Source organism: Phalacrocorax aristotelis, chromosome 17 (genome assembly GCF_949628215.1).
Source record: "Phalacrocorax aristotelis chromosome 17, bGulAri2.1, whole genome shotgun sequence".
Classification (NCBI taxonomy): Eukaryota; Metazoa; Chordata; class Aves; order Suliformes; family Phalacrocoracidae; genus Phalacrocorax; species Phalacrocorax aristotelis.
This window is the reverse complement of record NC_134292.1, coordinates 10,993,190-11,007,639: the sequence shown is the minus strand read 5'-3', so window position 1 is coordinate 11,007,639 and position 14,450 is coordinate 10,993,190. Positions and strand designations below refer to the sequence as shown.

The window sequence follows — 14,450 nt, the reverse complement described above, 5'->3', positions numbered from 1 at the left end:
AGCTCTTACGGAGAGCGCGGGCTGCATCCCCAAATTACTTCCAGGTACGAATGGAAACGTGTTGCTGGTGGGGCGCCCGCCCCCGGGCCCTGTTAGCGTTTCCATTCCTCTATGTTACTTCTCTCTTGAAAAACTTCGGTTTCTCGTAACGCAAATATTTTGGAACTCAAAAACAATCAGCTCTAAACATACATCTCAGGGCAACAGCAGTTTAAAGTAGTCTTTTTGCAAGGTTCTTATAATGGGTTTGACTCTGAGACAATGGCGGATGTAAGTGTACGTACCCAACGGTTCACAGTACCCTGTATGTTCCTAACCTGTCTGGGTCTTTCTCCAGTTGTAACCTTGTCAGTTTTGTGAGGTTCTTCAAAGCCATCTGTGCTAGTCTCCAAAATTCAAAGGTGACTGTACTTGGCATAAATACTTAGTTATTACTTTTCTCTGAGGAGCTCTGTTTGGGGTCTGCTGTGTGACTGCACCACTCTGCAGGCGCTGGCGGGCTGTGGAGACCTCAGTGCAACACGGTCGCTCCTCCAAGGACCAAGCCGCACCGGCCTTGGCCCAGGGCTTCCAGGGAACAGAAAAACGTTTAGGAAGAAAAAAAAAAAAGCATCTTTAATTTTGAAAACAATTGCATGTGGAAGAATGCTGTTAATGAGCCTTATGGCTGGGGGCAGCATGGCAATACAGAGCTTACTGGCAAACAGTGTCCTGCTCAGGCAGCCTAGGTAGGGTGAGGCTGGAGACGGTACCTAAGCTGTGCAGAGCTCAGTGAACATCCTAGTCCCTTTGACTGTACATTTACACATGGCAGGAGGAGCTAGGACAGGCGTTGAGCAGTGTATTAAACTTTAGTGGGAGGAATAGGTAGATGTCCTGTACACTGTACACTGTCATCCGTATCTCAGAGAAATCTCTCTGGCTCGTGGTAAGAGTGACCTGCTCTGAGAGTGGGAGTCATGAAGTGCTAACTTAAAAAAAAACAAAACAACCACAAACCAACAAACACACCGTGGCGGCAGGTCAGCGGCACAATCCCCCGTTAAGGAGGTGACCCCTCCGCTGAGCACAACGTGTCTGAGTGTGCCGAATCTGCGTGTTTCAGCAGTTAGGAAAGTCTAATCCTGGCTTATGCCTGCACAGTGCTCCTGACAAGGGGGCTTTCGGTGGTGGCTGCTGTTCTTGTTGGTTACTCCCTTATGACCATGTTTTACATTCTTCAAGCCGGTTAATTTCCATGCAGTGCTCATTCCCAATTTAAAGAGGACAGTATTCCAGAAAATGGGATCTTTTTTTTTCTAATGCATACTGTGAAAGAAAAGAAATATAATTACCGATCTTCATGGTTCTTCAGGGCTTTTTCTTGTTTCTTTGTCTGTTTTTCTCCCCAGAAATAGTAAAAATCTCTGCACAGAGCATTACATCCCCATAACGAACCCTTTGTCAAGCAAGAAGGTGGCCATTTCACGAAGCCCCTCACTCCCCCTCTACCGCAACGGGCACCAGGAAATCCAGCCCCTGAACCTCATTCACAGCTCGCGGACCAAGCTCAGGCAACATTTACTTTATTCTGTGGCTAGAAGTGTGCAGTGGGGGACAGTGCCCTGGGGCTATTGCTTACAAAGACTCTTCCCCATTATTTGTGAGAGAGCAGAAGCTGAAGAGTGGGATCAAGTTGCCATTCAGCAGGTGCCAGCTCCTCCCTCCGCTTGCGTGCCAGAGCCTTGGGCTTGCTCTGCTCCCCTGGGCTGCCCAGGGACCCCCAGGAGCCCCAGCAGCACCAGTCGTGCCCCTCCACTGCCCTGCACCGTGGTTCCCCCCCACGCAGCACCCCTTTGGCTACCACATCGCACAGAGTGCGCCCTGACCTTCCATCTGGACTGCGTCCCCTGTATGGGCGGAGTTAATTAAACCCTAATTAGCTGCGTAAATGCCCTGCGGACAGTCACCCGCTGTAAAAGTCAGTGGCCTCACAAGAGCCACATATGGGAAGATGACTGGGCTCGGCTCGGGGTTTGCTTTGGGAGAGGGCTGTGCTCCAGGGGGAGGCACAGGAGGAGCAGGCCAAGCTTTGCTGCCATCCCTCGTACGGCTACATCCAGCAGCACACTTTAACTGGACTTACTGGGCCATTGCCTGCTGCAGGCTCTGCCCAGCTCCCTTTATTTCGCTTACTGCAATGACAAGGACGTTATTCCTTGCTGGGAGGGGTGAGGCATATCCTTTGGGCGGTTTAGAAGGAAAAGGTTACTTTTGTTTAAACATTAAACACTGATTTAAATCCAACAGTGACAGCGGTTCTCAAATATGTGTTATTTCCTTATGCCACTCATCTCACACTCGATCTTTCCGTCCCCTCAATGTGCTGGCATTAGCATCTCCCACAAAGGCTCAGTCAAGCGCGCCGTCCGCAGTAAGGAGCTGGTTTCTCTGGGGGGAGAGAGCAGCCGTTCTTTGAAGCCGCGGCTCACACCTGCTGCTGCACGGTCTCTCTGGCCAGGCCTCCTCTCCTGCGGCAGCACCCTCCGCGGGTTAACAATTACTGCTGTTTCTGAATTCTCCATTCTCTGTAATCTGCAATTTAGTTGGGTTTGTGGGGGAGATCCCATTACGTGTCTGCATGCTGTACCTCTCTTTCAGCTGAGTAAGGGCACTCATTAGCCGTGCGTTGGCAGCATCCAAGGAAGCAATGCGTTTCTCCTGCAAACGAACGGGCAGAGGGGAACAGTCAGTGGGAACGCATGGAGACCTGTCCCTCTGTGATGCCAGGGCTTGTCCTGAGACAGCGACCCAGAGGCCTCTTGGACCAGGACCTTTCTCTTTGGCATTCTTAGGTGGGGGTTTTTCAAGTGCTACACAGCATTTTTTTTAAAATCCACTGCTATCAGCAGGGCCTCAAGTGTACTTTGCCTGTGGAATGTGAGCTAAATTAATTTTAGCATCCTGAACAAAACGGAGAGAACATAGTTCTTGATTCTTCAGTTACACAGAAGTTCATTGTACTGTTTGCTCTAACTGCGGCTGTTACAAAGGCTGTAAGATTCTTCTTCTAAAACCTAGCGCCCTCCCAAGATAGTTATTCCTGTTAGTGTTTAATTGATTTTGTTAGTGTATATTAATAGTTTAAACAACTTGTGGCCTCCCAGGATGGCTCTGATGGCAACTCTCACTCATTACAGTATTGTAAGGATGGGAGCAAGGGCGTCCGTGCTGCAGCCTGCTTCTGCCACTCCTGCTCTTTGCGACACTGAACAAGACATCATCCTCCTCTGCCTGCCATCAGCGGGAGAGAACAGAACCAACGCAGAGGGGCAGAGTAGTTTGCCTGTGTGTAACTTCGAAGGTCCACGTAGGAACGTGTCCAACACTGCTGTACAGCCTGAGATGGCAAGAAGAGAACAGCGTAGACTGGCTCATGGTAAGAGCCTCACTTTAACACACAAGATGGCAGGAGACAGGACAGCCTGATGAGAGCTGCTGGCAGGCTGCAGGCTGCACCGCTCGCACCTTAGAGACGCCCCGGTAGCTGCTAGGCTTTGCCCGATGCACTTGTGGGAATGTGATGATTTACTAGCTTTCAATAAATTACTCTACAGAAGAACAGTGATTCTTTTCACAAAGTTACTACTGTCTCATCTCCTTTTTAATTATCTATACAGTAAATTAGTCATGCGTAGTGACTCACAAGTGATTAATAGGGTTGTTAGAGTAAGCCTAGAATATACTATCACCTAGCCACAACCTGTAGGAAGGCCTAGCTGCTGAGAAGATGCCTCTGCCTAGACAAATTAAAAGACTATGGGCCTTATTTTCAGACTCTCTTTTCCAAGCACAGTGTTTTGCACCCATCGTGTGATGCTCCTCTGCCATTGTTACCTATAGCAATAGCTGGGCTTCCCAATCCTGCAAGCCACAACCCAAAGGCTGGGAAAAAAAAGTGTTGGCTTTGCTCTGGCCAGGCTTTGTGTTCCTTGTATCCAGGTCCCACAAGCATTACTGGAACACGATGCACCAAGCAAAGCCCCAGGGACCTCAGACTGAGCCAACGAGGATGTGACCCTTCCACAGACTGCCTGAACTGTGGGAATGATCCTTCCACAAACTGCCACCCCCCACATCCTCTGTGTCACCTGCCAAGCTCCAAGGCTGGAAACAGCTGTACAAATGCAAATGCTGTGACAGTAAATCACATCCTGCTGAAGTCTGGCCGGCTCTGTCACTGACTGCAGCTTGGTGCTGACTCACCGACGCGCACAGTCTCGCCACGCTTGAGCTGGCACTGCTGCATGGCAGGGAGGCTGCACGTCGGCAAACTCACCCTGAGAAGTGCTGCAGGCCTTGGTATTGGGGACTCACCTGTGCATCGATAATCTTCTGCTTGGAATCCACAGCAGCCTGCATTTCTGCATGGTCCTTCTTTAGCTCCTCCTCAACTGACATCAGTCTGGTAGCCAAACAAACAAGAAAAAACAAAACTCATTTGTATTTTTCTGGGCTGCTAAGCCCAGATATTAGTCTCACACGCGTCTAAATCAGCCACCCAGAGTGAATGATACAGATCATGTCCTCAGTTCTTGACACCGAGGAAGCAAAGGGGTGATGTACATCTCTGAAGCACATAGGAAGAGATGTGAAATACCAGAAAAGACACTCTACAGACAGAACTGGCCTCACAGAGCAGCCCCCATCACCCACAGCACGTCAAACCATCTCATCTGAAATTGTAGTGCTGAGGCACACACTGAGATGCTCCCAGGACCCGCAGCTGTGCATTCAAGCACGGAGGAGGCACGCAGCCATTGGCACTACCTCTTCTTACACGCAAACCAATAGTTTAGAACCAGTCTTTCTTATGGCCTTTCTTATGGTCTCTTCTCTAGAGACCTCTACAGCAGACTGTCCCAAAGCTTAAGTGATGCAGAACAGTGACGGCTGATCCATTTAGGAGCGCTTATTAAAAGCACCAAGTTGGCTTGGCTCAGGTAAAGGTGAAGCTTGCTGCACTGGAGCAGTCTACATCCTGGACAAATGTAAACAGCACATCCCAGTGGGTGGGAGAAAGGGATTTATAGCTAGGAGTAATGGGATGGTGATGAGATCTTTAGCTAAACATCAGAAAAAGAACATTTTAATCATTACATCTATTACTTATATGAACAGAAGAGCAAGCCTGCCAGATCTCCTGAATGCTGAGGCGGGCTGCCAGCTCTCCCCGCCTGGTTTTGCCTTTGTGATTCAGGAAAATGTCAGGGGGTTCCTTGTCCCAGGTAACACTGACAGGGGCACCCAAAGAGTCAGGGCTTGAAATCCACCCCCACTCCCAGGGGCTGTAACCCAGAAGGGCAGAAAGTGAATAAATGCTGGAAAACTCATATGAGACACCTGCCTGCACCTCCAAAGAAATCTGGTTCTCCTGAGCAGGGGTCAGCTCTAACGCCAGCCATGCTGCCTGATTACTGTCACCTCCAGCACTCCCACCTCCCCTGTACCTGCTGATGATGCCCTTCATCTGGATCTCCTTATCCTCCTGCTGCCGCCGGAGCCGCTCCTCGCTCTCCTCCAGCCTGGCCTGGTACTCCAGCATCAGCTTCTGCGTTGTCTCCTCCTGGCACTTGAAGCGAGTCTCATACTCCTCCAGCTTCTTGTTGGAGATGCGAAGCTTGTCCTGCAGCACCACTAGGTCCTGCTGGTACTACAGCACGCAAGGACAGACACAGGAGGAGAAAACACATGTGGCATGTTACCTAGTAGGGCTTTGCCCTTGCCAGGGTTTCCCATAAACCAGTCATGCCCCTCTCCTTGCATTAGACTAGCTGCAAACCCGTGTCAGATAACCCCGCTTGCCGAAACCTCCTCTTCAGTCTTCTCCACACTGCGCTAGGAGCGATGCTGGGTTCCACTGGGCGGGCAGGTCACTGGCAGGTTCAGAGAATGGGTTGTTAGCAGAGTCTGGCATTTCACACGGGGAATGCAGGTTAGAGCGAGTGAATGGCAATCGCATCCGGCATCTTCCTCACGCTAACAGCGCGGGGCTGAACACAGGCAGGGGAAGCTGCGCTGGTGGGATTTTGGGTTTACACATGAGCTCTTCGGTTTACACCAATAAATGTGGGTGCTTTGGAGCTGCTGGGAGGCAGGCAGGAGCTGTCAGTGCTGCCTGCCTCCTGCCAGGCTGCAGGCTCTGCGGCAGCGCCCGACGCAGGCCGCGGCCACCTCGGGACGAAGTGCTCACCCCTCAGCACGGCGAGGGCGACTCGCTGGCGTGAGCAGGGGCACTGAGCACTGCTGCCTTTTGGGGGCCAGCATTGTAAGTAATGCAAGCAGATGCCAAACCAGGGTTCGCTCTGCGAAGAGCTGCTGCGTGAAGCCAACTCCCCACAGCTGTACTGTTCATTCAGATGAAGCTGAAAAATCAGCAGCAGACAGATCACATAAAGCAATCAAAAAAAATAAAGAGCTTTCTAACTCAGTAAAACTAGGTTCAGCTATTGCAGAAGCACAGCATTCATTACAAGTTGCTTTGCTAAAGAAAAATCCAGCGCATCTGTACCAAAAAAAAAAAAAAAGGACTTAGTATTTTTAAATTAATATTTGGAAATGGTTTTTTTTTTTTAAATCTCAACTGGAATAACCTTAGAATAATTAATATGCAGCTGATAATTTGACAAGCTGCTTCATGAGTCAGATATGGGAAAAAGACTTCCAGCTGAGTCAAGAAACCTGTTACAAAGCTGCGTTAGTCATGAACGGACAGAAATGCGCTTAATTGTGTATTGATTTGGCTACCTGGAAATACGGCCTTCCCCTTTGGCCATCGCCACCTGCGTAAGCACTCAACCGATGGACTTGGTCATGTCCCAGTTTTGAGAGTCCTGCTGGGGCGTTTGACCAGCAGATCAGCTCTCTGCGAGGGGGCCGCAGCCAGGCTGCTGCCCGTGTACTGCTCAGCCGCCCCCCCCGGCTCATGTAAAGCCACGTGCTTGCCTAATATCATGCCACTAACTGACCGGCTGACGGCAGAACTAACTGTAACAACGGCTAAGGATTGAAAATGGATGATGCTGATGGCTTTTCCTGAATTGCGAAAGTATTCGGCCCGTGGCAGGCAGATGGGCAGGACCTCTGAGCTCCTTCTGCCTGGGCAGGGACAGGCACAACAGATCGCTCTGTTCTTCCTTTAGCAAAGCTTTTACTGCGGCATTGAAACGACATGGTTTGCACACGTAACCTGGAGCAATGAAGGAACACAAATGCTCATACAGTGGCACAGAAGCACTAAAGTCGGACGGAAGGGAGTTGCTCAAACAGGAAAGATTATATACCTACCCTAGCCTTAAAACAGAAGCAGCGTAAGTGAGCTCAAATGATAGCAGGAGAGGCCTCAGAGACCGAAGGAGTCGCTCCTGTCTCTAGGACACTTGTCTCATTCTCGGTTACCATTCATTTCTTACAGTAATGGGAAGAGAAATTATGCTAATGGCGATCTTTTAATGTCAGTGACTGATGTGACAGCAAAGTAACAAAAGATGCTGCATGGGCATGAGAGAGCAGGCTCGTGGGGGTGGGGGCTCCCTCTGCACTTGGGGCAGGGACCCGTTTGCTACAATACTCGCAGAGTTCGTAATCCCACCATTGTCCACCCTGAGCAGGGCCCGTGCTGGCGAGCCCCTCGCTGCACAGGACGGGGCGAGCCTGGCACGGCCCGGGGTGCAGTGGCCCCTCGGGCTGGCATGGAAGCAGAGCAGTCCCTTTGAGTGCCCACCTGCTAACAGCAGAGCCTGTTTCACAGGAGAGGCTGCCAGGAAGGGGATTAGTGGCACCGCTTGCCATGCACAGTGCCCGCACCGGAGGGCCATCTGCCTGCTTGCAGGAGCTGGCAGGTGTGAGCTGGAGAAGGCCAGCACACGTTTCTTAGCGTGTGGTCCTTCAGCTTTTCACCTCACTTCAGTCCCACTGCAACAGCAAAGCTTGCCACTGCCAGCTCCATCACAGACTTGAATGAGCACCGAGCCCTTTCTGAAGCCCCTCAGTGACTGAACGCAGCAATAACCCAGTGCATGATGCACCAGTCTGACGCCTTCGCTTTGATTTGCTGCTTACTACTGTCTCTGCCTTGGTGGTAGTCAAGATTTCTACCCCTCCGCAAACATATACAGCCTGCTAAATATGCACACATTTCTGTGTCAGCTGCTATCTGATCAGTACGTCTGTGTATTTACAGGAATACCCAAGCAGCAGAAAGTTAGCAAGAAATGGGCTTAACTCGCACAAAACTCTGCCACACTCTTCCTGGGGCAGCTGGGAGCCGTCGCCTTGTACCTCCCAGTCCCTACGACACCTGCCTTCAGCATTTCGCTTGAATTTAACAGGTGACAGTCCCAAAATGATACAGCACAGCAAAATGAGAGCAGGAAGGCTATCGTAACAGAAGCATGTCTGTGCTGGAGAAACAGGAAAGAGGCTCAGGGAGGGTGATGTCTGCGGTTCTGCGGGACCAGGTGGTAACACATGGTGGTTGTGACAGAAGGAAACATCCCAAATGCTAACTGTGCCCAACTGCAGCAGTTCTGGCAGAGCCAGGCTGCTGAGAAAGCACCTTGCAGAAGCAGCAATCAGCAAAGATGGGATCTTTTCAGCTCTTGACTCCTAGATCCTTCTCTCTAACCCTCCTTCTTCACCCCTAGCCAGGCCTACTCTGTCTCGTCCCTGCTTCTCCCCCTGAATACTCTGGAAGTGACAGAGCCCCAGACTGGGCAGGCCCTACCTAGCCTGCGTGACACAGCCGTAAGCTCGGGGCAGCGTCACCGCACCACCGAACCCACCCCGGCCCCAGTGCTGTCTGAGACCAGACGCTGGACTTAATTTCTTCATCTCTTTACAGTCTTTGGACATGGAAGTTGCTTCTTGCTACATGTCCCTGTTGAGAGGCATGAGGCTGCCTTTCCTTACTCTCATCTCTTTTATAGGTGTGCTTAATTTACTTTTTAAGCTTGCTCCCCCTGCAGCTGGGGGAAGTAGGAATGGGGGAAGTAACGAGCACTGCCTGGCTTCAGACTTTGCTGCAGAGCAGCACTAGCACTTGATGCCTGGCTCCTGTTTTTCTTACTTGCTTTCATCAGAGGGTAATTCCAGTCACTGAGTGGGTGAAAACCTCCCAAACTTTCCCCAGAAGCGCCCTGCGAGGCTGAGCAGCCAGGCATGGAGCAAACTGACACCCATCTCTCCTGGGCAGGGACGTGCCACACAGCCCACCTTGTCCCCAGGGTGCTCAGATGAACGACATTCAAGGAAATCCTCTCTCTATTTAGAAACTTGTTTCAATCCAATCAGGTTTTACCTTTTCTGCTTGGCTGAGCTCGTCCTTATTCCTGAGCTTATCCCTGTGCTTGGAATCTGGGTCAATGCTTTCATCTTCTAAAAACTGCATGTTCATATTCAAAAGCCAAGCAGCAGTGCGGTCCAGGGCATTGGGGTTCACAGGAGAAGGGGCCTACAATGAAACATACAACCATAACAAAAGAAAAACCTGTAACAGAAATGGTCATGAAGCTGGAGAGAGACTTTCCTTCCAAGCAAGCCCTCTCCCATGCTGCTCAAACAGCAACGAACAAGTCTGAGCTACCAGAGCGCTCAGGGCTGGGGAGCAGGAACAACTCCTGTCCTGCACCTCATATTATTTTAGGTCAAAGAGCCTTTGACAGGCCAAGTTCTTCCCTGTGCCATCCCCACAGAACAGATTTACAACGGTGCGCTGCAACGGGGTCCTGCCAAAAGTAACAGGCCCAGGTTTCGGAGCGGGCCCTGTCACCTCAGGAGGCCACGACCTGAGAAAGCGCCGAGCTGCACTCAGACTGGTTTGGTGTGGTATGTTCACTCTGCAAACTGAGATTGCACTCAACCCTTCAGCCTCTCTTACTGAGCCATTTTGCTTGCTGTGGAGCTTTCGTACAGATAAAACCAGGTCTGCGAACTGAAATGCTACTTTTGGTCATGCAGGTGTCTTCCTGGAAAATAAAGGTTTCTTTCTGGCTGAGACTCCATTTATGATGCCGGCGAGGTCTAAATGCTTGACATCTTAGAACTTCATCTCTAGGCTTGTTCATGCAGCTACGGGAGCTCAAGGAGCAGCGCTGTTCTACGGTCAGTGAGCTAGAGCCACAGCTGCTGCTTTTCAGTCCTAGCCTGGGCAGGTACTGCAAATGGCATTGCCTAAATATTTTCCAACCGCATCACAAGGTTGAGGAAGTGAGTCTCCAGCTATTTCCCCTCTAGCCTGGCTCATTCTATACTGCACTAAACAGTTGCTTGGATGAACACAAGGGATCTGGATGACTTGGTCGAGGGAATTCAAGTTAACAAGTCAGAAATGTCAGGGACTTTCTCCTTCATTCAAACCTCTGGACAGAAGAGAAACCCAGTAACTGGCAAGCAGCAGAACGGGACGCTCTGTACTTGGAAAGAGTAGAGACTGGTTTAATCACCTCACTGGAGTTGGGGGCTTTCCCATGCCATCTTCCAGTCTGGTCTTCTACTTCCAGAATTTTAAATCAGAAGTTGTGGACTCGACTCATGACCATCACTTGCTATAAATCCTCACCCAGCTTGCGGCTTTCCGCTTTCCCTTGCATCTCCAGCTCGGGCACTGCACCTGTGGTGGCTGCTCAGAATGTCTGGTTCCAAGGAGCAGCGGCCACCCGGCTTCATTTCAGCAGCGTAAAGGCTGTCAACGAACAGAACTCAGCCCTCTGTGCATGGGGCCTTCTGCCTCTTTCTTCCCTCTCTGAAGAAGTAAAAAAGGACATCTGATCTGGCCTGGGACGGTCTGGAAGTCAGTTCAGCAGATGAACTTACAGAAGTAGAAGAAGCGCTGCTGGCTGCCAGGAAAGAGGTTCGTTGACTTTGCCTAAAACGGCCACCGAATGGGATTTCTTTGTTCTCAAATAGCATTTAATACCACCAACTACGAGCAGGCAGTGTCATGGATTGCGGATGCTGCTAACATAGAAGTAAAATGTGCAGATTAAGGGTAGAAGAGGCATTCTGAGGACTTCAGGTCTTGAGAGAAACTTTGAGAGGACAATAGGGGTGGGTGGAGGAAAGATCTGCGAACACAACTTGGCCAGGGCTTTCCAAAGGTCACCCAGAGTTTGCCGTTGTCTTTCTGGAAGAAACTCTGCTACCAAACAGGCTGCTGCTGCTTGCAGAGCTCTGTGCCCTCTGTACCTAATGAGTATTGATCCGCGTTATACAAATGCTGCTACATGGCACGCTTGCTAATGCCAGCACTTATGAATCAATACTGTGTGCAGAGAACGGCTCCAGATGGGACTGATAAAAAAGCCTTCAATGGGCAGCACTGACAAAGGCCTCCACGGCTGCTTTGTAAAGGAGAGGTAGTTACACCAACTCTTGCTCTTTCAACACTGTACTGCTGAAAAGGTGCCTTAATACTGCGTCTGGGCCGAGGTGCAGTGAGCTCTTGCCAGTTGTCCGCATTTTCTGGGTTTGCATTACTTTGAAAACTGTTCCTTTAGGCACTGAGAGGCCCTACTGTGTCAGTTTTCTATAGGGTCAGTTCTGAAATGTAGAATGAATAAATGAGCACTAGAAAAACAATTTACCCATGCCAGGAAAACCAGAGGGCCCGGGGTCTGTGGCCTACTGCTTTCAATTTTAGCACCACAAATAGTGAAATTTATTTCTGTGCAGACCAGCATGCGGTCTGGGATCTGAATCACTGCAGAGCTCTGCGCAGCAGGAACGTCGCTCTCGGCGGGGAGCACGCTCCTTCCTTACTGCTCTCGCCTCCCCAGCTGCACTTACGGGAAGTTCTCACAGAGCAAACAAATAGGAGCGTCCAGGAGTGCCGTGGCTCTGCTGGGACGGGCGCTGCAGCAGGGAGATGCTTAGTGACAAGAGAAGATTAGGGCCTGGTCCACGTCTGGGAGATGGTGCGGGCTTGACTATGGCATGGGATGAGAGTCTGGGCATGGAGAGGCAAAGCAGTGACAAGATGGTAGCGCAGGGCAGAGGCATGGCTGCCATCGCCCTCGTGTCTCTGCCACCTACCGCCTTGCGGCAGTCACACGCCAACGTGCCACACAACGGAGGAACACAGAGCACGAACACTGATCTGTGTCCCCGTCCCCGGGGGGGCCTCCGTCTCAGGCCAGGCTGGGTGCAAGAGCCAAGGCACAGCCCCACATGCAGTGCCACCACGGGGTTGGCACTGATGTGGTAACTCAGAGCCACAGTGACGTCCCTTCCCATGGTAGCAACCCCCACTGGCCAGTTTCTTCTCCAAGTCCATGGGCTGACCCCGCCTGGGCCCTTCAACAGCAGAGCTGGTACAGCCCCTGAACTCACCTGCTTGTGCATCGTGCGCTGCTTCATCTCAGGGCTGTCGCCCTTGGAGGAGGAGGACTGCTGCCGGAGACGGGCCCCGCTGCCTGGCCAGTCTGGCGAGGAGGACATCATGCTGCCGCTGGAGGGTCGCTGGTACTGAACCGTGTTGAGCAAGGAGGGTGGCGTCCGGCCCCGGGTGACCGGCGGGGGAGGCGGGGGCGGCTGGTCTATCCGCCTCTGCGGTCCCGCGCTGTTCTGCCGTGGCATGGTGGGCTGGCCGCCCTTCTCCGTCAGCGAGAGCTGCCGGCGGGCCAGCTCCCCCGTCCGGCGGGTGAAGTCCTCGCTGGCGGCGGGGGCGGCGAAGCCATGCTTGTTGGCCGTCAGCTCCTCGCTGTTGCTGTGGGAGCTGAGCGAGCTGTGGCACTCGGAGCCGGAGTCTCCCAGGCCACGGGGGGAGAGCGGCAGCCCGGCGGCCATCTGGTAGACGGGGTTCTGGAAGGAGAGGGGCGCCAGGAGCTGGGGCCGGCCGGGCGCGCTCTCGCCGCTCGGCGTGGTGGGAGTCTGGCCCACCCGGCGCACGGTGGCCATGCCCGTCACGCTGTTCTGCTGAGTCCGTGCAGTCCATACGCCCTGCAACTGCCCGAGGGACGACTGACTGTCATTGAGGGAGTCAGCCGTGCCAGGCGCGTTGGCCCCACTGTCCAAGAGCCGATTGTCCTGCAAGTCCACCATGGACAAACTCTTGCTGCCATTAGACATCTGCACGTCGGGCTCATTGGCCTCTGAGTAACTGGAGCTTCGGGCAGGCGAGGGCTGGGCCCCAGAAGACCTTGTGACAAAAAACAAGTCCTTGTTTTCAGGGGTTGGAGATGGTAACCGTGTGAAATCTATCAGACTGCGGGGAAGTCAGTGCGTAAGGAAGAGGAAAGGAAAACAAAACAAAAAAGAAGAGTTGTGAATGCTGCACCAGAGCAGGAAAACGAAATCACTCAGAAGAAATCAGCGTGGCGCAGCTGTGCGGGACGGGGACGTAACCCAGCCCCTGTGGCAGGGCTGGCCCGGCCAGGTCTGCCTGGGGCGGGGACAGTGCAAGGGGAGCGGGGAGGACGGAGGGGTGCCGAGGGGCCCTGGGCCAGCCCTGCGGGAGCAGGCAGGGGTAGGCAGGTGAGCGAGAGGCGTGCGGATGCGTGGCGAGAGCGCTGTGCTGTGCAGGAGGCATTCACAGACACGCTCCTGGGGGCTCTGCCCCCCCGGCTGGGTCTGTTCGTCACACTGACGGCACGCGTCACCCTTTCTGCTCCCAAGTGGCTGTATCCGCACCACTCTCGTGTCCTCTGCGCTGTACCAGGCAGTAAGCTCTGGAGGGCACGCTGGCCCACATTTGTACAGCGTGGAGCACCACGGGGGCCTGACCCACGCTAGGCCTCCAAGGGTCAGTCAGAGCTCTAACAGCAGAGCTCAAGCCTAGCACCCATTCCTCCTCCTGTTAGATACATTCATGCAATATTGATTTCTTGTGGATAGGAAGAAAGAGCTTTGCAGTAGCTTAATATGAATACACCACTGATCAAAGATGGTGCATTGTAAGCAAGTATTTGGGTGAAAGCATATTGTCAGAGATCCTCCACAGCATTAGATTTAAATAATTGTACCTCACGCTGGGAAGCATTAGAGATGAAAGCTCTGATTAAAGCAAGTCCAGCGCAATCGCTGCCCTTCATTCCTAACTAACCTGTTAAATATTATGTAGTTTCCACTTACAAACTATTTTACTAGCACAGTCTTTCCATTTGTGTGGGCCCCATCTCATTTTCCACAAACAAATATTACAGGTCTGCAACAGCATCACCTTCCCCATGAATGAAAGTCCTTACATATTAGGCCAAAGAGTGTGTTAGGTGACTGTGTCTGTGAATCACTGCTCATCATTAAAAACACCCAGTATTATAAAAACTGGACAGAGTAGACTGGAATTGATTGTTAGGCCTCTACAGCTTGGCAGCCCTTAGAGGAATGTCCTGATTTGGATCTCAGTGAATTCAGCACATACCCTATGTCTTACAAAGACGGGTACGGCCAATCCTGTTCATCTTGCGTGCTCAGGG

At 52.0% G+C, this 14,450-nt stretch overlaps 1 protein-coding gene across 10 annotated transcripts in view; it reads right to left on the bottom strand.

Annotated features, from left to right (window-relative positions):
- Window positions 1-591: 591 nt before the first annotated feature.
- The window catches only part of DAB2IP (DAB2 interacting protein), a 200,800-nt gene continuing 186,941 nt past the window's right edge, over window positions 592-14,450 (bottom strand). For 8 of the 10 annotated variants that reach the window (XM_075112381.1, XM_075112378.1, XM_075112382.1 and 5 more), the window contains 5 exons: window positions 12,367-13,240; window positions 9,338-9,490; window positions 5,490-5,692; window positions 4,357-4,444; window positions 2,299-2,700 (listed from right to left, as the gene is read on the bottom strand). In XM_075112381.1, the coding sequence (XP_074968482.1) occupies window positions 2,533-2,700; window positions 4,357-4,444; window positions 5,490-5,692; window positions 9,338-9,490; window positions 12,367-13,240 (1,486 nt within the window). In that variant the 3' untranslated portion in view covers window positions 2,299-2,532. Of the gene's footprint in view, window positions 1,309-2,298; window positions 2,701-4,356; window positions 4,445-5,489; window positions 5,693-9,337; window positions 9,491-12,366; window positions 13,241-14,450 lie in introns of those variants that run through there. The other 2 variants (XM_075112380.1, XM_075112379.1) reach the window with 2 other exon arrangements.